At 43.5% G+C, this 24,457-nt stretch overlaps 1 protein-coding gene across 2 annotated transcripts; it reads left to right on the forward strand.

The window, feature by feature from the left end:
• Positions 1-1,063: 1,063 nt before the first annotated feature.
• Positions 1,064-15,573, forward strand: SMUG1 (single-strand-selective monofunctional uracil-DNA glycosylase 1). 2 transcript variants are annotated; one of them, XM_044286587.1, is made up of 3 exons: positions 1,064-1,107; positions 10,515-10,801; positions 13,534-15,573. In XM_044286587.1, the coding sequence occupies exons 2-3, from the start codon at positions 10,538-10,540 to the stop codon at positions 14,059-14,061; spliced, it is 792 nt and encodes a 263-aa protein (XP_044142522.1). In that variant the 5' UTR covers positions 1,064-1,107; positions 10,515-10,537; the 3' UTR covers positions 14,062-15,573. The 2 variants fall into 2 exon arrangements, with proteins under 2 accessions (XP_044142522.1, XP_044142521.1); XM_044286586.1 differs by lacking the exon at positions 1,064-1,107 and adding an exon at positions 1,476-1,579.
• The last annotated feature ends 8,884 nt before the right edge of the window (positions 15,574-24,457 follow it).

Genomic DNA, 24,457 nt, shown 5'->3' on the forward strand with positions numbered 1-24,457 from the left:
GATCACAGACTGTACTGCTACTAGATGCCTGAAGCTCCTCAATTCACACAAAAAAAAAAAAAAATCAAACACTGTTTTTTTTGGCATCTTTGCAAGGTAGAGAAAGGTGAAAAGTCTAAAACTGTTCTGCATGATGCAGATTAATAACACGCACAGCTCTGCTGCATGATGCAGATTAATAACACGCACAGCTCTGCTGCATGATGCAGATTAATAACACGCACAGCCTGCTGCATGATGCAGATTAATAACACGCACACAGCTCTGCTGCATGATGCAGATTAATAACACACACCGCTCTGCTGCATGGTGCAGATTAATAACACGCACAGCCTGCTGCATGATGCAGATTAATAACACGCACAGCTCTGCTGCATGATGCAGTTTAATAACACGCACAGCTCTGCTGCATGATGCAGTTTAATAACACGCACAGCTCTGCTGCATGATGCAGATTAATAACACGCACAGCTCTGCTGCATGATGCAGATTAATAACACGCACAGCTCTGCTGCATGATGCAGATTAATAACACACACAGTCTGCTGCATGATGCAGATTAATAACACGCACAGCTCTGCTGCATGATGCAGATTAATAACACGCACAGCTCTGCTGCATGATGCAGATTAATAACACGCACAGCTCTGCTGCATGATGCAGATTAATAACACACACACAGCTCTGCTGCATGATGCAGATTAATAACACGCACAGCTCTGCTGCATGATGCAGATTAATAACACGCACAGCTCTGCTGCATGATGCAGATCAATAACACGCACAGCTCTGCTGAATGATGCAGATCAACACGCACAGCTCTGCTGCATGATGCAGATTAATAACACAGTTCTGCTGCATGATGCAGATTAATAACACAGCTCTGCTGCATGATGCAGATTAATAACACGCACAGCTCTGCAGCATACATCTTGCAGTGAAGCTAATGCTTTGCCGCCATGACACTAGATTCCTAACGTCTGCGCATGTGCGGTCTCACCGTGTAACCAACCACTTGACGCAAGCGTCTCAAAGTTGCTCCTCCCCGCACGTGACTGGTCACATGACATTATCAAAGGTCCTGCTAGGATAGAGCGTCTATCTGAGGTAACTATCTAGTGAAGGACTGCTGGTAGTGTGCGTGGTGAGGGCGCAGCCTGTGTGTAGGGAGCCCCTCTCCAGTGTGAACAGTCCCGTGCACTCTGGTGCGTGTGTGACTACAGCGGTAGCCATTCCTTTGTGGTGTGCGACTACCTTCTAGTGTTTTAGCTGCGGTGCATTGTGGGAGAGCCGCGGAGTTGTTTGGGTTAACAGGATGCAGCTAGAGGAAGACGGGAACGACCGTGTCACGTGACATAAGAGGCGCGGCCATGTGCATGGGCGGACATTTCCTATATGCGAACAGTGCGACTGAAATGTTACGTCATTCGGTGGTTTACAGATCACCATCAGCGCTACACTGCAGTGAGCAGGAGTGTGAAGTGTCCAGACAGCGGGGCAGAGGGAAGCGCCATTTTTATGAAGCCCTTTCATCAGGAATATTTTATGGGTAGTGGGCGGGGCTTCAGTCAGCAGCATGGTGAGCCATTTATTAAAGGGGTTTTCTGCGATAAGGACATAGCCTATCCTCAGCACAGGTCACCATTACATCTGTCTGAGGGGCTGCAGCGCTCAATTGGACTCATTTGTCAAACTGGTGTAAAGTAGAACATGGCAACTGGTGATGAGCGGAGCGAGCTCAGATGTTACATCCAAAGTCGCTTTGTTCAAAACTCCGGAATAACACTGTACAGAGATCCGTCTCCGTACAGTATTAGAATGTATGGGCTCCGGTGAGCCGAAGTTAGTTACTCACGAGACTTTGTTGAATAACCGGTAGTTGATTTTTAAAGTGGAAAACCACTTCAAAATTTCAAACCGAACTAGGCTTCAGTTCCAACTAGTACCTCGGAACCGAAGCCGAGTTCAGTTTTACGTTTTGAAGTGGTTTTCCACTTTAAAAATCAATTAGCGAAGTTATTCAACAAAGTCACGCGCGACTTCGTGAGTAACTAACTTCGGCTCATCGGAGCCCATACATTCTGATACTGTACACAGATCGATCTCCGTACAGTATAAATCCAAAGTTTTGAACGAAGCGACTTCGAATGTTACATCCAAAGCTCTCTCCGCTCATCACTAATAGCAACCAATCAGATTCCACCTTTTATTTTTGACAGCTGCTTTGGAAAATGAAAGGTAGAATCAGATTGGTTGCTATGGGCAACTAAGCCAGTTCAGCTTTACACCAGTTTGGTAAATGACCCCAATTGTTTGTATTGGTTCATCAACCTGCATGCCGTTTGGGGTTACAAATGAGCTCTTCACAAGCTCTGCCTCCAATGCCACCAGATGTTTGGCAGATATCCTATAAGGCCTCTTGCACACGTCCATTGGGCTTTCTCAGTATTTTGCGGACCGCAAAAAATGGATCCACAAAAAACACGGATGACGTCTGTGTGTATTCAGTTTTTTGCGGAACGGAACAGCTGGCCCATGATAGAACAGTACTATCTTTGTCCGTTATGCGGACAATAATAGGACATGTTCTATCTTTGAACGGAAATGGAAGGCATACGGAGTAGCTTCCATTTTTTTTGCGGATCCATAGAAATTAATGGTTCTGTATACGGAATGCAAAAAAAAAACTGAAAGAAAAAAACGTCCGTGTGCAAGAGGCCGTAAGTCAGTGTTCAAACCTTTAAACAGGCCTTAAGACATGGCTCGGATATTAAAGGGGTTCTGCACTTTGTTTAAACTGATGATCTATCCTCTGGGTAGATCATCAGCATCTGATCGGTGGGGGTCCAACACCCGGGCCCCCGCCGATTAGCTGTTTGAGAAGGCAGCGGCGCTCCAGCAGCGCCGCGGCCTTCTTACTGTTTACCGCCGGCCCAGTGACGTCACGACTAGTATCAACTAGCCTGGGGGCGGCTAAGCTCTGTTCACTTGAATGGACAAGATTAAGACATATTCTATAATTTGTGGAGACGCCACACTTTTGTTCTTTTGCCCATTGAAATGAATGAGTTGGTGTGTGAGCTGCAAAAAATGTCCGTAGTGTGTGTGACCAATGAAAAAGCCGTACTCACCTGACGCTCCTGTTTGTCAGTCTGCCTCCAGCTCGTTTACTTCTGGACGTGGTCATGTGTACAGCTACAGCCAATGACTGGCTTCAGTGGTATGCGTGTCCATATCCAGCGGGAGGGAAGGGGAGTATGACATTTTTATTAGGTCATATACGCTATGGGGTGTAACTAAAAATTCTTAGAAAATCCCTTGACAGTGCATGTAAAAACCTCATCTATCATTTATATATGGGATAGTTGACCCCTTCTGTACCTCATAAAAATAATAGCGGTTGCCAAAATGTTCTGTGACCCTATAAATGTATAGGGCTGTGGGCAGAGTGAATTTATACTGGTTACTGACCTTAAAGGTGACTTACAAAGCTTTATAAGTTAAAGGGAACCTGTCACCGGGATTTTGGGTATAGAGCTGAGAACATGGGTTGCTAGATGGCCGCTAGCACATCCGCAATACCCAGTCCCCATAGCTCTGTGTGCTTTTATTGTGTAAAAAACCCCGATTTGATACATATGCAAATTACCCTGAGTTGAGTCCTGTAGGTGAGATGAGTCAGGGAAAGGACTCATCTCAGGGTAATTTGCATATGTATCAAATCGTTTTTTTTACACAATAAAAGCACACAGAGCTATGGGGACTGGGTATTGTGGATGTGCTAGCGGCCATCTAGCAACCCACATCCTCAGCTCTATACACAAAATCTTGATGACAGGTTTCCTTTAATGTAGGTATTCACCTCAACTTCTGCAGAACCTCTTTTTGAAGAGTTAAGGCCTGTTTACAAGGGCCGATACACGGGCAATTATCAGGACTGAACTGAACGTTCTTGACATTTCTCTGATGGGTGGCACATATACACGAGACGCTTATCAAGAATAATGCCTTAGGCCTCATGCACACGACCGTGCAGTTTTTTGCGATCCGCAAAAAACGGAAGCCGTCCGTGTGCCTTCCGCAAATTGCGGAACGGGCGGCCCATTGTAGACATGCCTATTCTTGTCTGCAAAACGGACAAGAATAGAACATGCTATATATTTTTTTTGCAGGGCCTCGGAACGGAGCAATGGATGCGAACAGCACACGGAGTGCTGTCCGCATCTTTTGCGGCCCCATCAAAGTGAATGGGTCCGCATCAGAGCCGCAAAAACGGCTTGTCAATTTTGTATGTGATTCCGCCCCTTCTGTAGAGCAGTTTTCCTCATAGACTTCAACATAAACAGAAAATCTGCAACAAAAGCTGCATAAAAACCGCACAAAACCACCAAAACATGATAAATAGTGCGGATTTTATGCACACAAATCTGCATCGTGTGCAGGTAGCCTAAGGCCTCTGTCACACAAGCGTGACGGATTAGGTCCGGATGCGTTCAGTGAAACTCGCACCATTTTGCAAGAAAGTTCAGTCAGTTTTGTCTGCGATTGCGTTCAGTTGTTCAGTTTTTTCCGCGCGGGTACAATGCGTTTTAATGCGTTTTTCACACGCTTAATAAAAAACTGAAGGTTTACAAACAACATCTCTTAGCAACCAGTGAAAAACGCATCGTATCCGCACTTGCTTCCAGATGCAATGCGTTTTTTACAGAAGCCTCATTCACTTCTATGGGGCCAGGGCTGCGTGAAAAACGCAGAATATAGAACATGCTGGGGATTTCACGTCAACGCAGAAGTGATGCGTGAAAAAAACCGCTCATGTACACAGACCCATTGAAATGAATGGGTCAGGATTCAGTGCGGGTGCTATGCGTTTGAGGTCACGCATTGCACCCGAGCGGGAAACTCGCTCATGTGAAAGGGGCCTAAATATGGAGTTTCACTTGTGGTTGGGCACATAGAGGAATTGAAAACTTGGTGCCAGGTTACCCCCAGATTACACCAGAGCTGTGTGGCAGCAGCTTTCTGCCCTCTTCACATTCATAATACGTACACCAAAGTTTCCATTCCCTAACCAAAAGCATAGGTCTTGAAAATGCTGAAGAATTGAAACACAAAGTATGCTGGAAAGCTGAATAGATTTTCATTATGTGATGATTAATAGGGTTTGCTGTATTGATTTACATGCCGTCAATGTCTGATCAATGAGAGTGCACCCGCTGGGATCGCTATTAATGTGTCAGTACCCGTCCCCTGTCCACCCTCCCGCCCCCCTTATATACGTCCATTTGCTGTATGCTCATCTACCTAATAACTCTTTTTCTTATTTTTGTATTTTATAACAATTGTGTCCTTATTTTAATGAAAACTAGCTCCCTATAAACTAACATCCCACAGGCCTTGTGGTGTCATTTGCGCTTATACACAGCAGTTGATTTCAACCAGCAGAACTGCAGTGTAAAGCCTCATTCACACGTCCGTGTCCGTACTCAAATCCGTGAGCAGTTGGTCAGTGATGCGTCCGTGAAGGATCCTTGTTGGGTCCGTGTGTCCGTTTTTCACTGTCCGTGTTGCATCTGTGTTTCACTGACACTTAGGGTCCATTCACATGTCCGTTTTTTCTTTCCTGATCTGTTCCGTTTTTTGCGGAACAGATCAGGACCCATTCATTTTCAATGGGTCCTGGAAAAAAATCGGACAGCACAATGTGTGCTGTCCGTTTCCGTTGTTCCGTTCCGCATGTCCGTTTAAATATAAAACATGTCCTATTCTTTTCCGCAAAATTCGGATCCTGGTACAATACAAAGTCAATGGATCCGCAAAAAACGGAAGACATTCGGATGTCATTCCGTATGTCATCCGTTTTATGCGGAATCCGTTCCTGGAAACACAACAAATGTTTTTTGTTTTTTTTTCTTCAATTTTTTTTCAAAGAAATCCAAACAACTTTATTTGATTATTGAAATTTATACATGTTTCCGTTTTTTGCGGATCCGCAAAAAACGGATGACATACGGAAACATTTTCAGGAACAACGGATCCGCAAAAAACGGACCGAAAATCGGGATATAGGAAAATACTGACGTGTGAATGTAGCCTTAACAGCTGAAAAATAATTTTCAAAGCATCTTCTCCTAATGATGATCCGTGAAACATGGATGCAACACGGATGGAATCCGTGTTGCATCCGTGGATTTCACGGACCCATAGACTATAATGGACGTGATGGATCCGTGAACACGGACAAAATTGAGCATGCATCCGTGCTGATGTCTGAATACACACATTAAAATGAATGGGAACGTGTGCTGTCCGTGGAGAACACGTACAGCACACGTTCGTGAAATGCTGACCTGTGAATGAGGCTTAAAGCAGGAAGGACAGATCAATTATATTAGACTGATGAGAGTAATTCATACTACCTGGCATCCCCTTTAGGCTACATCCACGCGACTGTTCCGTTTTTTGCAGCCCGCAAAAAATGGAAGCCGCCTGTGTGCCTTCAGCAATTTGAGTAATGGAACGGGCGGCCCATTGTAGAAATGCCTATTCTTGTCCGCAAAACAGACAAGAGTAGGACATGCTATATTTTTTTTTTGCGGGGCCACGGAACGGAGCAACGGATGCGGACAGGACACAGTGCTGTCAGCATCTTTTGCGGCCCCATTGAAGTGAATAGGGCTGCACCCGAACTATGGTCGTATGCATGAGGCCTTAGACATTACTAGGGCAGGGCAATTTGGCCCCCCCCCAAAAAAAAAAAAAAACGTGATTATTTTCAATCTAAGGAAGTTTATCTATTTTGTAGAGTAATATATATTTTCCGGCTGACCTGTTGCATTTGCGCTTGCAGATAAGCCTCTATGAGTAAGGCCGAATGCACACGGCCGTGAGCGGTCCGTGGTAACACGGCCTGGATTCCTGCTGAGAGCAGGAGCGCACGGTGTCATTGGTTGCTATGACGCCGCGCGCTTCGTGCCGCCGCTGCACTACAGTAATAAACTCATATGATCTATACGAGTGTATTACTGTAGTGCAGCGGCGACAGGAAGCGCACGGCGTCATAGCAACCAATAATGCTGTGCGCTCCTGCTCTCAGCAGGAATCCAGGCCGTGTTACCACGGATCGCTCACGGCCGTGTGCATTCGGCCTGACAGTGGGGCATTGCCGTTACATATGGAGGCTCTGATCTGGCTCAATACAATCACATTGTTGCCACATTCGAAGAGCCATACCTATTCACTTTTACGCCAGTGTAACAGTATACTGTTTTTTGTCCGAAGGGACGTAGTTCTCATTGGCACCATTGTGGGGTACATCGGTCTTATTGATTAGCATTTATTTTTGTATTGTTCACAGGACAGTTTAACAATATCTTTATTGCATGGATTGTACGGCAATAGCATAGATCTGTGCATGGTTTTTTTTACCACTTTTACAAAATAATGACACCTTTTTACAGAAAAATGGCTTTATTTTTTTAAATACACTTTATTAACCGTCCTTAAATTATGTTTTTAGCCCCACTAGCAGACATCACTTTTAGGCCTCATGCACACGACTGTTGTGTGCATCCGTGGCCGTTGTGCCGTTTTCCGTTTTTTTTTGCGGACCCATTGACTTTCAATGAGTCCGTGCAAAAATCGGAAAATGCGCCGTTTTGCAGCCGAGACCGTGATCCGTGTATCCTGTCCGTCAAAAAAAAATGACCTGTCCTATTTTTTGGACGGACAACGGTTCACGGACCCATTCAAGTCTGCATAAAAAGCTTTTTCAGAGCTGAGTTTTCACTTCGTGAATGACTTTTTTTTCATGTCCGTGGATCCTCCAAAAATCAAGGAAGACCCACGGACGGAAAAACGGTCACGGATCACGGACCCACGGACCCCGTTTTTGCGGGCCGTGAAAAAAAACTGTCGTGTGCATGAGGCCTAACACAGAGGCGTTCCCATGGTGATGGGGACGCTTCTAGTTAGAATATACAACGAACTGTGTACATGACTGCCCCCTGCTGCCTGGCAGCACCCGATCTCTTACAGGGGGCCGTGATCCGTACAATTAACCCCTCAGGTGCTGCACCTGAAGGGGTTAATTGTGCGTATCATAGCCCCCTGTAAGAGACGACTCCAAAAATCAAGGAAGACCCACGGACGAAAAAATGGTCACGGACCAACGGAACCCCGTTTTGCGGACAGTGAAAAAATACTGTCGCGTGCATGAGGCCTTATTATGCATTAGCACTTTGTATACTAATGCCTTATAGCCTATCACTTGATGCGGACTCATTCACTTGAATTGGTCCGCAATTCTGGAGATGTGGAACGGAAGCACTGAACGGAACTTGTCCTATCTTTTTGCGGAACGGATGGATCGTGGACCCCGTTCAAGTGAATGAAGTCGCGATCCGCATGCGGCAGCCCCACGGTCGGTGCCTGTGCATTGCGGACCGCAATTTGCGGTCTGCAGCACGGACAAGGGCAGCACACGGTCGTGTGCAAGAGGCCTTAGGCTGAGTTTGTGGCACAGTCTAAAAGAAATACAGTCATAGCAGGACTAGGCCCCCGGTTGCCATGACAGCACATTAGAACCCCACAATTCTGTTCACAGGGGTGTGACAGGGAGCCCTTTTAACTTCCTAGATGCCGCGGTCACCATCAACTGCGGCATATAGGGAGTTACACGGCAGGCATTGGAGTTATCTCCTTTCTGGCCGTTACAGTGGGATCCCGAATACAGTCAGAGGTGGGTCCTAGTGATCAGTATCAGTGCAGCCTGTATGAGGCCTCTACAAGCCGCCTGAGCCAGGGTTAATGATGTGAGTGGCAGGGACTGAACACACTGCATAGCCTGCACTGATACAGCACTCTGGACAAAAAAATGTGATTTTTCAATATTTCAAAAAACAACATTACTGGGTTCTGAAAGGGTGAATTAATTTAATTAATTGCCCAGCCCTAAACACTACTGACAAGCTGTCAGAATCCTTTCTTGGGAAGTCATTCTTAGGCTATATCTGCAAAACACGGATGGCGTCCGTGTACATTCCGCAATTTGCGGAACGGCACGGACAGCCTTTAATATAACTGCCTATTCTTGTCCGCAAAGTGCGGACAAGAATAGGCCATGTTGTTATATTTTTTTTGCAGTCCACGGAACGGAGCCACGGATGCGGACAGCACACTTTTGCTGCCCCATTGAAGTGAATTGGTCCGCATCCAAGCCGTAAAAACTGCAGCTCGGATACGGACCAAAACAACGGCCGTGTGCATGTAGCCTTATCTGCAAGTTATAAGGCCTTGTGCACACTGCTGTTGTGTTTCTGTCTGTGCCTCCGCACCGTCAAAAAATAGAACTTGTTCTATTTTTATTTTTTTTACGGTGTGGACGGATCACAGAAGGGGCCTGCGCATTGGGGATCACAAATTGCAGGTCCCAATGCGCGGGATGGCCGCACAACGGCCGTGTGCAAGAGGCCTAATAGGGAAGGGGCTATATTCTGAAAGAGCTTGATGGTCTACAGCTTGCTCAGACCTCATGAACATTTGTGGACACTTGAGACCTGAGAATTGTGGAGAATGAATTAAATTGCAAACTTAACACATCCCCTGTCCACAGGAGAAGGGATAATTGTCTGATTGGTGGGGGTTTGACCGCTTGGACACCCACCGATCGTGAGAAAGGAGGTCTGAAGATTGCAGGGCTTGGCCATCTCCAGCAGTCACATAGAGATGAATGGAGCAGCAACATGCATGGTCAACTGCCTCTCCATACAGAGTGACCCCAACAGATCGGACGCCTTTTCCCTTTCCTCTCGATCAGGGATTAGTTTAATTCTTGGCACCAGCACTTTAAGTTCAAGAGGTGTCCACTGAATTCATAGCTTTAATGAGTGAAGGCATCTGTCAGGCATTATCGCCAGCTTTGGTATGGTGCTACCTAGTGTTCAAGTGTATACCAATGTGTACGTCCATCTATTGGGTTGTGTGCTGTTGTTCAGGTGTGCTCAGTCCCCGTCTCCACAACCAGGTCTCTGCATAATTCAGAGACCATCCGATAGAAATCATTTTCTGCTCTGCTAGTTAGGAAAGTATACTATACTGTCAGCTGCCAGAGGGGGAAGGAGACTGATTCTGTCCTAGCAACTCAGATTAGCAGTAACACCAAGGGGGACGTACTAAAGTTTTTTTATGCTAGAAACACAGCAACATTTTTTAACACTGCTGTTAAGGGGGTTGCCCCACAAAATGCTCTTTTTCCCTATCCACAGGATAGAAGATTAGTGTGATTAGCAAAGGTCTCATAGAGTTAAATGCAGTGCAGAAGACATGCACAAACCCACTCCATTCAAATAGGGTAACAAGACTGTTGTGATTGGCCGCGACCCCAGTGGCTAGACCCCTGCATAACGCACACTTATCCTGTGGATTGGGACAACCCCTTTAACAGCGTTTCAGGACTTTGGTATGAAATGATTTATGGAAATACCCCTTTAAATATAGACTTTTTTGTTGTACAGGCTACAGCACTGGAGAAGAAGGAATGATTGTCGCTCAGTCCCAGCCTAATGCATCTCCTGACCGATATGCCGAGGAGAATCCTGCTGATGGTTTCCTACAAGCAGAATTAGAGTTGAACTTGAAGCTGGGAAACCTGCTCTTTCAGGATCCGGTAAAGTATGTGTACAACCCCCTGTTGTATGCCTGGGACCCTCACGAGAAGTATGTCCGGACGTACTGCCAATCGAGAAAGGAAGTGCTGTTCTTAGGAATGAACCCTGGACCGTTCGGGATGGCTCAGACAGGGGTAAGATCCTCCCTGAATGAGGTTAATTTGTGCTAAGCGGACAGATTGATCTTTTTTACATTTAATTGCATTGGTGCCATATTAACCCGCATAAAATTGCTCAATTAAGGGCGTCTTGAGCATTTTGCACCATTAACTCATCTCTGATACAGACACTTGTTAGGCATTTCTTCATCCATTTCTTTCCTGTAATAAATCTGTCAAGGTTTACTTCATTATAACTATACCTGCCATATACCAGTCCTGCCAACGTTGTCCTACTCGCTTGTATCCTCGGCTCTATAAATACCAGGCCTGACACCCAGACTAATGCTCAAAAAAAGAGCATGAAATGTGTTAATGGCAGATGGAGAGACTGACTGGGAGTGGGAGGAATGACACTCCATGAAAGGGTCAGACAGGCTTGCCCGCTGTGATAATTGGTTACACCTCTCTGCCCCATTCCTTTATTAAGCTGTGTGATCATTTTGAGATCATGCCAAACTGCGTCATACCTCAGCTAAGGGAAAGAATTATGTGGCTATGAGATGCTAGAAATTGCTAGCCAAATTGGAACATATATCCCTTATATTATCTCTGGATCCATAGGTCTATTATGCACATAGTAAACCAAGAAAAAAGTTTGTTGTAAAGATATTTTAGGGCGGACTATGTTATTCATCAATGAAAGGCTTCAATTATTTTTACTTTGCAGAATGTGTTAGGCCGGGTTCACATCACGGTTTTGTTTTTCGTTCTTCTGATCCGTCAAAAGCATAGAAACATAAAAATAAATAAAAAATTGATCCTTTATTTTGAGCATCCTTTCGTGTTCATTTTGCATCCATTTTTGTCAGTTACCATAGAAATCTATTATTTTAGACCTTTTCTTCTGTCTAAATTAATGGATCTCTGACGCAACTAACAAAAATGGATGCAAAATTAGTACAAAGGATGCTCAAAATAAAGGATCTATATATTTTTTTTCCTGTTCTTCTGACGGAAAACGAAACGGTGATGTGAACACGGCCTAACATCTGCCGGCACCTCAGCTTTTGTTTTATCCTCAGAAATTATCACTGACAACAATCTATAGCATTGAAAAGTGCAGAAATAACTATCACTGAGAAAATAACGACTTTTACTTCATTGCTAATAAAATAATACCCCACAATGTATACAATAATTAATAACATATTGTGCCACATAAGAAAAACAGAGCCTTGGAGATAATCCAATAAGCATCAATGATATTGGCAGCATGGTAATGGCATCCTGATGTGCCAATATCATTGATGCCTATTGGATTATTTATTTTTGGTCCCCTGATGAAGCAGCTCACATGACACTGGGGAAACGTGTTGGGACAATTATTCATCACACCTTGGTAGGGTCACATTAGGTGACAGGGAGGGCTTACCACCGAGAGGTGGGGTCACCCCTTTTGGGGCGGGTGCTCCGCCTGTAGGCAGGGGTAGTGTTTTGAGGGATTCATCAGGGAAAGATTTCCCCCTCTCCACTTCTCATCTATCAAAGTATTCAAGCCCTTGGTCTCCAAAACTGTAAGTTGTTGCATCTTCAATGACTTAGATGTTATTATCCTTGACTACGTTCAAAGTAAGGCTCTGTTTTTCTTATGTGGCACAATATGTTATTAATTATTGTATACATTGTGGGGTATTATTTTATTAGCAATGAAGTAAAAGTTAAGTTTTATAAGAAAAGTCGTTATTTTCTCAGTGATAGTTTGTCCTCAGAAATACCTCAGATAAAAATGCATTGGGGCACTTATAGCAATGTATTGCAGCAGTTTTCTGGTGCAATTGCATCAAGAGAAATGGTGTTCAGCTGTACAATCAAGTCTGGCCCTTTTTTTCCCGTGCCCGTGATTTAAAGGGCATCTGTCAGCAGATTTGTATGAAACTGGCTGACCTGTTACATGTGCGCTTGGCAGCTGAAGGCATCTGTGTTGGTCCCATGTTCATATGTGCCCGCATTGCTGAAAAAAAATATGTTTTATTATATGCAAATGAGCCTCTAGGAGCAATGGGGGCGTTGCCATTACACCTAGATTCTAAGCTCTCTCTGAAACTGCTGCACCCTTTGCACTTTTATTGACAGGGTCAGGGATGATGATGTTTTCAGTACCTGACCCTGTCAATCAAAGTGCAGAGGGTGCGGCAGTTGCAGAAGGAGCTGCGCCTCTAGGTGTAATGGTAACGCCCCCGTTGCTCCTAGAGGATCATTTGCATGTATTAAAACATCATTTTTCTCAGCAATGCAGTCACATATGAACATGGGACCAAGACAGATGCCTTCAGCAGCCAAGTGCACATGTAACAGGTGAGCCAGTGTCATAGGTACAAATCTGCTGACAGATGCCCTTAAAGACAGATAAGTTACATACTGCATTCAAATTACATATTGGTATATACCAGTAGGGCTATGTTCACACTGTGTTTGGGTGGACACATTTGGCATATGCACTGTAAATGCTACTGGGGCAAATATCATTCATGTGATAGAGACAGAAGTGTGCCCATTTGTCCCCTGTTGTGGTGGTATGTGGCGGCATAGAAAAGAGCAGCAGACTACACTTTCCTCTGCAGTGAGCCAAAAATGTATACTGAGTGTTTCTATGCTTTTTACATGGTTGACCAATGCATGGCTATACTGTAACATATGTTGAAGGTATATATCGGGGAATATCCAAACCTCTGTATTTACATCATTGCATGCACCTATTTTCTCAGGTTCCATTTGGGGAGGTTAAGCATGTCCGTGACTGGCTTCAGATCGACGGAAATGTCGGTAAACCACAAGTGGAGCATCCAAAAAGACCTATACGTGGCTTTGATTGTCCCAACAGCGAAGTGAGTGGTGCTCGATTTTGGAGTTTTTTCAAGTCCATCTGTGGCCAACCTGAAGTCTTCTTCAAACACTGCTTCGTGCACAACCACTGCCCGCTCATATTTATGAATCAGTCCGGCAAGAATATGACTCCGACAGACCTGCCTAAAGCACAGAGGGATTCGCTCCTCGATATCTGTGACGAATCCTTATGTCAAGTTGTCAAGACTCTTGGGGTCAAAATGGTAATTGGGGTTGGTAAGTTTTCAGAGCAACGCGCGAGAAAAGCCTTGGCTGCAGAAGGCATGGAGGTGACTGTGAAAAGCATCATGCATCCGTCCCCCAGGAACCCGCAGGCCAACAAAGGATGGGACAGTGTGGTGAGGGCGCAGCTCCAGGAGCTCGGAGTGATGCCCTTACTGACTGGCTAACAGGACCTGCCATTAGTATTCGACCGAATGCCTCCTGACACACTACATTTACCACGTTCATTCCAGCCGTTTACATGTCAACACATGTATGTAAGATACGGATCAGATCATGTATGTTTTTCTACTGTAATGTTGTTGGTGTATGTGTATTATATACTGTATTTTCAGAAACAAATCAAAACAGTTCCCAGCTGCTATACAAGCAATGTCCAAGCTGCTTGTAGAGCCTCTGCGGCTCCTTACTGCCAAGCAACGAAAGAACAGATGGAATGGTCATCTCTTCTTGTGCGACCATGTATAGGATCACACCTGAGCTTTTATAAAGGTAATTGGAGAGATTTTCTACTTGCTGCAAAATATAGCCAATTTATGTATTATGCTTAACCCCAGCACTCATAACTCTCTGACTTATGTGTGTGATATGGGGGAATCGTAACATATGGCCTCCTTTCAACATCACTTCAGTTTACATGTAGAATTAAAGTAGGGACTTTAAAATTGATGGGCAATCAATATTAGATTGATTGGATCCTACACTTTACACCCCCATTAATCAGCTGATTAGAGGGATCACGGTGCTCTGTCAAGTGCCATGTTCCTTGCCAGGCACAGCTTTGCACTTGTAAGATTTGCACTTCTTCGTGTTTTTCACCTGCACCTGGTTTAGGCTCACAGTCCCTGACCAAACTGACCAAACACTGACGTGTGAACTTGATCTAAAAGTATGAAGCTGTGTCTGGCAAATAGTGAAGGGGATGAACCCCAATCAATTTTGTACGCTGTAATGTTATGCGATTGTGGCAGCCAAACTCCGCTGTGAGATGGAGCTTTAAATGGCTGCTGCGATCTCGTAATTTGGTGTAAGGAAAGTGAACAGGAAGGCCTGAGGAAAGAGGGTAGTGAAGGCGCAGGAAAGGTAAATTACAATTTGGTTTATTTAGCCCATGTGAAAAGCGGATTCAGAAATGTTGAACCACATTTCTACTTTATGAACTTTGGTTTTCAGTTACAGTGTATATTTATAATCCAGAGCCAAAGATTTCCAAACTAAAATCTTTCCGAGTTCCTCCTGGCAAATTGTCTCCCTAGATTTCACTCTTGTGATCTGCATTCTGAGAAATGTAAGGGGAGATTTATCAAACTGGTGTAAAGTAGAACTTGCTTAGTTGCCCAGAACAACCAATCAAATTCCACCTTTTGTTTTCCAAAAGAGATGTCAAAAATGGAAGGTGGAATCTGATTGGTGCTGTGGGTAACTAAGCCAGTTCTACATTACACCAGTTTGATAAATGACCTCAGTAGTTTCTACATCAGGTAATGTACAGTAATCTAAAAAACTAACTATGCCACTACTACAGTACTACCTTGTCATCAGTTTCCAAAGACAACCAGCAGAACTGTGAATGCAGCTCTGGACTCTAAGGGTCCATTCATCCATTCATACGTCCATATGAATGGTCCGGATCCGTTCCGCAATTTTTGCAGAACGGGTGCGGACCCATTTATTTTCAATGGGGCCGGAACGGATGCGGACCATCCGCTATCCGCATCTGCAATTCCGTTCCCGAAAAAAATAGAACATGTCCTTTTCTTGTCCGCAACTGTGAACAAGAAAAGGCATTTTCTATTATAGTGCCGGTGATGTGGGGTCTGCGAAATGCGGCATGCACATTGCCAGTGTCCGTGTTTTGCGGATCAGCAATTTGCGGACCGCAAAACACCTATGGACATGTGAATGGAACCTAAAGGTGGATTTACACAAGCCAGTTATCGGGCAGATTATTGGGAACGACTGTTCATGTGAATGCTTGTTCCTGACAATCTGCGCATGTAAATGTGTCCCTGATGAACAAACGGAACACTCGTTCATCAGGTGATCCTGTCGTTTGTGGGGGCACACCAAGTCATTGTTTCTTGCGGTCTGCCTCCCAGAAACAATGCAGCTGTATAAGGACGAGTGATTGCAATCGTTCCTTCCCGACAATCGGCTGCTACATCGTGCACTGTAAACCCGCCTTTACACAGGCCGCAACTCAAAACTTGTGTTAATTAGGCAAAGCAAAGTTATATCTAAACTGTGTCAACAATTCCTTGGAAATGGGAAGCTGGGCTGCCTCCACTATCGATAAGCCGCTGAGAATGACATAACTTGTACTTTACTAAGGAAATCTTGAAAACTCGCTGGCGTTCTTGAAGAATGGACCTTTATAAAACATGCACATAAGTGTCACTGAAGACGCACCTCACGGATGTAGGGAATCCATCCTCCACCTTTACTCACTGTTGTCAAAGGACAGAACATACAGATGCGCAAGACGTGGACTTCTATATTTTTTTATAGAACTTTACTGTGTATTTGTATTAATTTTGTTGCAACATCATTTGTTGGACAAACATGGTATTTTCCTAGATCAGGTTTTTTACTTGGCGAAACAAAATCCATTGACTGTTTTGGATAAAATTGTCCACATTTCTGTAACACTATCTGACTTTACATCTTATTGTATTGTATATTTTTTTTACTTGTTATCAAATTTTTTATTTTATTTTTAAACTCGCCCAATACTGCATAAAACAAGAAAAGAGCATATACTCACCTCTACCAGCCCCTATTCCCCTGCAGCAAGGACTTCATCTTGATGCGGTGGTGCTGTTCCTGCCTATCTTGCATACAGCTAACTCCATTGCTATACGGCACGTCACCACTAAGGCTGTAGCAGTGACATGTAGTATATGGGGACATGATCGCTGCAGCCAAACAAACACAACCTAGCAGAGAGGAGCAGAGTGGTTGTGCTGGCAGTGGCGGGGGACTAAATTGGTGAGGAGATGTTATTTTCTCACAAAACGCTGCCGTTTTTTTTAGTAACTTAGAAAACCCCTTTAGTGTTTGTGATGTATGCAAGAATTATGTCTGGTCTTGTATACTGTATTGTACATATGTTTGTCAGTAGGAAAATTCCAAATCTCCATATGGAACTACTGCAGTTTATTTTTTTCCCCCCAACAATATGATTTCCAGCAGTACTACTATCGCCTTTGTGTAAACCTCGTGTTTTGTTAATTCCTTTAATAAAAACAAAAAAAAAACACGAGTATTCCAGGCTTTGTGACTGGCGCCATCATCATTATTCCTTATATCCAGTTAGTTTGCATTTCCTGAGTTTCTGGGATGTCTTCTCCTGAAATTTTTATGACATCCATTCTGCTGCTTCACTAACCACCGCTGTGTGGTGGGAGAGACTTACTCATTGGTAGCAGGTGATTTCAGCTCTGCTCTTGCCATATGCTGTGCTGTTGGCATCTTCTGTTTTAGAACCTGGTGCGCACAGGGAAGAGCCTGGGTAGCAATAAGACGAGGCGGATGGCTTGTTACAAGTCCTAATGTATGTCTAGAAGGTGCAGTGAGGCAAGGGGCACGAGCAGGCTGTTTTATTGCACTAATAAAGTAGCCCATCTAGCCTCATTGCTTATGTAAACCGTTCTCTCTCTAATTAAAGGGAAAAAGATGACAGTGTTGTCACGTCTGATTCTGCCTGCCAACAGGACCAAGTTTGTGTAAGTATCCGCAAGTGCGGTGGCAGCGATCAGGTGGGATTTTTCTACGGATTGTCAAAGTGCAGGACATCATTGTGTCATCATCATGTATATGTGTGAAATACATATACTGACCGAACAGTAAAAGCGTAGATGCATATTTTTTTAGGTGATGGCCCCCTATGAGCCCCGTCATGGCCGCCATTATTGCATTTACACAAGGACAGTTCAGGGACATCTTTTTATATGATTATTATTTTATTAGTAGGGGACACAATTGGGATGGTACATGATCGCTCATAGTAACCAGTCGGTATAATTCTGGTTCAGGTTTTTATGGTGCTCGTTTCTGTAAATGACAGAAGGTATGGTCCATAATGGTTGCTTTCACTGTATAGGGTCACGATGATCATCCAAAATGGTAATGTAACCTCTGAAATCCTGTTGACCTGTAAAGCTCGTCAATCTGCGTTGGTAACATTTTCCTGTACGTAGAGGAGCACAGGGTTACACAGATTACTCTAATCCTAATGGCACTAAACAAGAAGAATTGGACAGTCGCATCACAAAAAAGCTATATAGTGGCCGTAATCTGATTTCCCATGTTTCTCCCCACTTCCATGACTTATAAGGATCAGGTGGGCTTCTTTCTGCTAGACACGGCTAAAAGTTTTACCTGCGGTATATATGCACAGGGGTTGCTAATAGCATTTTGTGAGCAGTAATGCCGCTGCCCGGTGCTGCAGTGCTATTTCTGCCACTCTTGAGTGCTGTCAGCAGAAGTGATGGATGGCCTTTGGCACAGTGTGCTGGTCAGAGGCAATCAGCAGTCCCTGCTAACTTAATTCACTGCTTCATAATCTACCATGGGTCCACGCGGAATTGGCTTAACCCCTTAGACACTTTTAGAGTTCTTTTACAACATGATTTGAGGAAGCATTGTTCTTACTACCAAGATTATGTTGCTCTCAGATCCTAGAAGAAAAAAAATCATGTCCTGTAGGCTAATGGGACCTGGCAAATTAGATGAGGAGAAAGGGCTTGAAGCTGACCGACTAGGAAGCGAAGGAGAATGAAACTGGAATATAGACTGTATAATAAAATTCCTTTTATTAACCACCTATCGGACCAGACAGGTGAATAACCTTGACCTAGAATTTATTTATTTTTTTAATCTAATTTTTATAGGTCTGGTCCATTTGGAACCATTTAATAAAATAATTCTAGAATAAAATGTGTTCTTTGGTGTCCACTCATACACCTTCCTGGTTTTTATAGCATTAAAAAATTGCTGGACCAGAGTCTCAATGGGATTTTAGTTAGGGGGTTTTGTTTAAAGGCTATGTACAACTTTGGGGCATTTTTTAAAATGATTGCATTGTACTGATCTTTAACTAAAAATCATTTTTTCAATTGGTCTTTATTAAAAATATGGAGCCATTTTTCTGTACAGAGCTGAGATGCTCTAGTAGCAGCCTGTGGATTTTCTCTCTTTTCCGTCAGTTGAGGCGGTGATAGGCTCCTTATCTCTTCTCTCTGACCTTATAAACACTCCTTTCAGTTCTTATCTTACTGAAGAATGTGGCTTAAATAAGTGTTTATAACCTCTTAGCGGTTTAGAGATGAGGCTTATTAGATGGCACAGGTGAAAGGTCCAGTCACACAGTTGGAAAAACAGTTAACCCTTTGTTACAGAACTGCTCAATATTTTTAATAAAGGCCAATTGAAAACATGATTTTTAGCCAAAAATGAGTAAAATGCAATCATAAACAAAAATTGCCTCCAAAGGTGTACTTAGCCTTTAAGGATAGTGCTTCCTAATCGGAGCATAGCAGGTATGTGAGGGCGATATGGACACACGACCGATGACATCCATAAACAAAAGTTGCAGCTCAAATCTATTACAAATTATAAAATGCTCGGAGGCACATGGGTGACCTGGGAGCCGGTTACTGAAAGTGCAATCATTTATTGATTTCTTGCTTTTATTTGATCACATTCACACAGATCTGTGACAGAGCAGCTGGAGGGAAGCCACAGCTTGCAACTAACCATTTACTAGGATGATTTTCTGTTACAGGTCAAGACTCAAAAAAAGCACAGGGGAGCCTTTACGAAAAACCTGGCGGAAAAGTTAACCACAAGAAAAGTAGTTTAGCCCAGGTGATATAAGGTTTGTGTGTCCTATAGTGGAACATAAACTTATAAAGATATCTCCCACCCCACTTTATATAGTGGGTTCATGTAGTACCGCATGCATTGATATATATATGCATTACATTAGTGCAATCAAGGCATATCGGGGTAAAATGTTATTTGGACATAATTGTTTTCTGTGCATATGCTTTTAGTAGAAGTAAACGGTCTTCCATTACACAGTTTCCATGCTCGCCACTTTGATGCAACAATTTAATAGCATTCTCGTGTCAATTTCAGTCTACAGTCATTACTGGAAATGTAGACCGTTAATAGCACTAAGGGCTAATGCACACGACCGTTGTTGTTTTGCACAGATCCGTTGTTCTGTATATGAGGTATTTTTTTCTATTTTTTTGAAGATCAGAAACGGAAACAGTAACTTATTAATCACCAAACTCATGAGCAATATGGGCTGGGCATAGCATTTCTACAGTATGGATCCGCAAAATACAGATAACATACGGATGTGTTCCGTGTGCGTTCCATATTTTTTGCGGACCCATTGACTTGAATGGGGCCTGGGACCGTGATTTGCGGACAATAGAATAGGACATGCACTACTTTTTTTGCGAAACGGAAACGGAATGCACACGGAGTACCTTCCGTTGTTTTTTCGGACCCATTGAAGTGGTTCCGCATACAGTCCGCAAAAAAAAACTGAAGCGGAAGGAAAATCCGTTCGTGTGCATGAGCCCTAAGTGTGCAAAGCGCAAACAATAGACAAGGGAGAAAGTCCAGTCCACTTGCAAAGGTTGAAAAGGGGAAAAAAGTAACGTGTGAATTACAAACAGCGTCTTTTTGTTTTGTCTTTTCTTTTTTTCCCAGTGTACTGAATGGCGAAATATCACCAGCGATAGATAACAGAAGCACAGAGCAATACCGCATTATGCAAACGTGAATTCTGTAGAATCCACCATTGTTTTATTTCTTTTTGCACGTCTGGCTAGTGCGGTATTTTATAAGTAAAATATGGCACCAGACAAGTGCCCCGGGTGAACCCAGCCTGTGAAGTTAGCTGCCCTGAGATAGTGATGCTTCATGGGGAGCAGATATATTTAAATTGCCTCTTCTATCACCCCGGTTCTACCCTCCCTTGGAATCCCATTGTACCCATCTGCCGTTGGCTCATTTATGGGGCTGGTCTTGCTCCTGTATCATGACCAGTACTAAATTACTGCAGTCCACCAAAGCTTTTCCTAGAGACCCCAGCCACTTGTAATGTTTTTGCTTGTGTTTAGGCGTTATTGTGTCTTGCTCTCCTACCCGCCATATACACTGTATACAGGCGTGTGTTCCTCTTTGCTAGACTGGCACGCTATTTTTGTTAAAATAAGATATATTTTTTTTTTATACCAGGTGCACTGTCCATTTAAGTTCATTGGAGACGGCACCGCTGTGATGTACTGCATTCTAGTCAGGAGGTTACCAATCTAATACCGAAATATTCTGGTGGCAAAGGGTTCAAACATTGCAAATGTGTCACAGCTACAACTTGGCATGATGGAAGGCTTGTAGACAGGACAAACCTGTCTGAATAATGCTGACTTGGGGGGGGGGGGGGAGCATCTACCTCCCTTGCTTTATGCTATTAAATGTCTGTTTGCAAATGCACAACTTGGCATAGAAATGCATGTTTGGAGGGATGAGATACTGGAGTTTAATGTGCAGCCGCTCTCTGTGTAAACAAAGCCACCAAATAAATGTAATTCAGGCTGCATTCGAAGCCCTTGATCTGAAAATAAGAGAGAATTCTGGGATGTGCCAGTAACGCAGAGCGAGGCGGCTGGCAGCTGCTTGCAGGAGCCTTGCTTAGCATGCATCTCACCTCCTCTCTGACTCGTTTGGAAGCAATGTCTCTACAGAAGGAGTGTGCACTGAATTTCATAGGTACGGGGTGAAATTCAGGTCACAAGCAGCTATTCCACTTCTTTGCCAGAGGAGACTGTAATGCTCTGTTCTTTGATATTTCGCAAAAAATCCGACACACTATGGCGGTTAACCGCTTAGCGTCCAAATGAGATTGGCCGCCTGGGGTTGCAGGAAAACCTCACTGCAATAATGTCCAGCATTTTAATAATTCAGCTATTTTCTCATGTACCTTCATGTATAAAACAGGGAATTTATTAGACTTTTGTGACTTGCATTAAATATATTTATATATATATATATATAAAATTTGCTCTTGCTGCTAGGTAATATAAAACCAATATAGCCATACTCCCCTGAATTTTATGTTATTGATAGACATGCAAGTCATCGGCCTCAATACATCCGTATTCTTCGCCGCCATTATGCCTCCATTAAAACGGCTCTTTATTAACAGGACTTTAAAATCTCGTTCGTTTGGCCGCTCGATCTCGTCAACGGCAAATAAGAAGAAAATCATCAGTGTAATTAATGGAGCATCCCCGGACAGATGTCTCTTTAGCAGGGTGAAACAATTAAAGCTATGCTGGTCTCTGGCAGTGATGGGTGTAACGGAAGCGTCCACGGCGCCGAGAAGACTCTGTAGGCCCAGGGCAGCGAAGGGTTAATTTGGCGCTGGAAGGAAATACGATCACAGATTAAGCGCGGCACAGGCAATAGCTGGCCGGCTCGCAATCTGCACCACAGCTCGTTACATGTTTACAATTAACAGCCAAGCTGTCTCGGCTAATGAGTATGCAAACTCCCAAGCAGCACCGATTAACTATGTCCTTCCCACAAGTCTCCTGGCACTTAAAGCAAGATGCTACCGCTGTATTTAATGGCCACAGGGCTGAGCCATATGCACTATTCATATTGACTTGGTTAAATCAAACATAAATAATATTCTAGCAGAGCTGGCTGGCTGGTGCCCAGTGAGGTCATTATTAACACTGCATACCTCTCTGGAGAAGGAATGGTATATTACTTCTGACCCTCTTCTAGATTTAATGACTGTCTTGATCTGTTTTGATAGATAGCGTATCCTGTATAGGAAAAATACTCACCACAATTCCTATCCTTGTTGTTATAATGACCCTCGAATCTCTACAGGGTTGTATCAAGTACAATTTTCCTCTTTTTATTACACCAGTTTCAAGCAAAGTCCAAAGCTGGAATTATTCCGTAGGTAGTGCTGTATGCGTATAACAAAAAAGATATAGTCATCGACGAACTGTATTCTAATCTAAAATGGGCAACAAATTCTAAAAGGGATAACACGTATTCAGCTAGGTAGGTCCCAAACTTGTCTTAGAATATGCACAAGTCAAGAAGAGAACACCTCTATTCATATTACAACTATGGCATGATCGGTGAGAATCGGCTTACATCCATTACCATTGTGTTAGGGGTTATCCTCTAACAGAGGATGCTAGAAAATGTGCTCGCCCTGCTATGTGAGTCTACAGGATTTTCGCCATGTTCCTGACAGTCTTGTAGAAATCCTGCCGAGAACACAATTAAAGGGGTTATCCTTAGGATAGGTCATCAATATCAGATTGGTGGGGATCCGATACCTGGGACCTCCGCCGATTTGCTGTTAGAAGAAATCGGAGGCTCAATGAGCTCCACGACCTCTTTTTAGGTCATGTGACATCACCGTACATCGTCACATGGCCTAGTTGCAGCTCAGCCCTATAGAAGTGAATAGGGCAGAGCTGCAATACCAAGCACAGATGCTGTACTTGGAAAGAACTCGGGAAAGCGCAGCGGCTCCCTGAAACAGCTGATTGGTGGGGGTGCCAGGTGTAGGACTCCCGCTGACCTGATAATGACCTAGACACCCACTGAGAGAGGATACACCCCTGAGCTGCCTGCCTTAAAGGCATTCTCTCACTTGAACAAATAGCATTAATTACGTAGATAAGCCACTTACTAATGTATTGTGATTGTCCATATTGCCTTCTTTGCTGTCTGGATTAATTTTTCCATCACATTATGTGCTGCTCATTTCCATGGTTACTTCCACCCTGCAATCCATCAGTGGTGGTCGTGCTTACACACTAAAAAAAAGCCTCTTGTGTCTTGCATTAACTTGATGAAGTGAGACAACCCCTTTAAATCTAGCAGAACAATTGGAGCAATGAATGGCAAAATGTCTGGATCCGTGTGAGGTAACAGGACTGATTCTAGCTCTGTTAGAAAGAGAATGTCATGTACTATATGATGTCATGGCATAACCCCTTTAAGTAGATAAAGTGCTTTTAAAAGTGGGCTTTACTTATTGTACTATATATTCATTTCAGTTTTACAGATTTAGCTGTGCAGTAAATTTAATATCTATTGCATGTAAAGTCTTAAAAATTCTGAAATAATTTGAATTTAAGAACTGGAGTTAGCAAACCTGAAAATGTTATCTTCCATGGGAAGTTGTGCCTCCTTTTTTTGCCGTTCTGCATATGAGCCTAACACCACGCAACAACAAAAAAGCTTTTCCTCTACTACTGGTCAAAAACCATTTGTCCTATACTAAATCATATGTGTGGATTACAAATCTGAAGTCATAATTTTTGTAACATGTCACAAAATTTTGCTATGCATAAGTATGCCTAAATGAATTAAGCACTTGGAAAACATTGAATAATTTGGAACAGAACGAGTTTTACTCCAACAATTGCCTGATCTACATCAAAGTTTGCGTAGTAAACAGTGTATGAAAATGTAATGGAATAACAACATGTCAAAAAGTCTTGT

The sequence above is a fragment of the Bufo gargarizans genome, chromosome 3, assembly GCF_014858855.1.
Source record: "Bufo gargarizans isolate SCDJY-AF-19 chromosome 3, ASM1485885v1, whole genome shotgun sequence".
Lineage (NCBI taxonomy): Eukaryota > Metazoa > Chordata > Amphibia > Anura > Bufonidae > Bufo > Bufo gargarizans.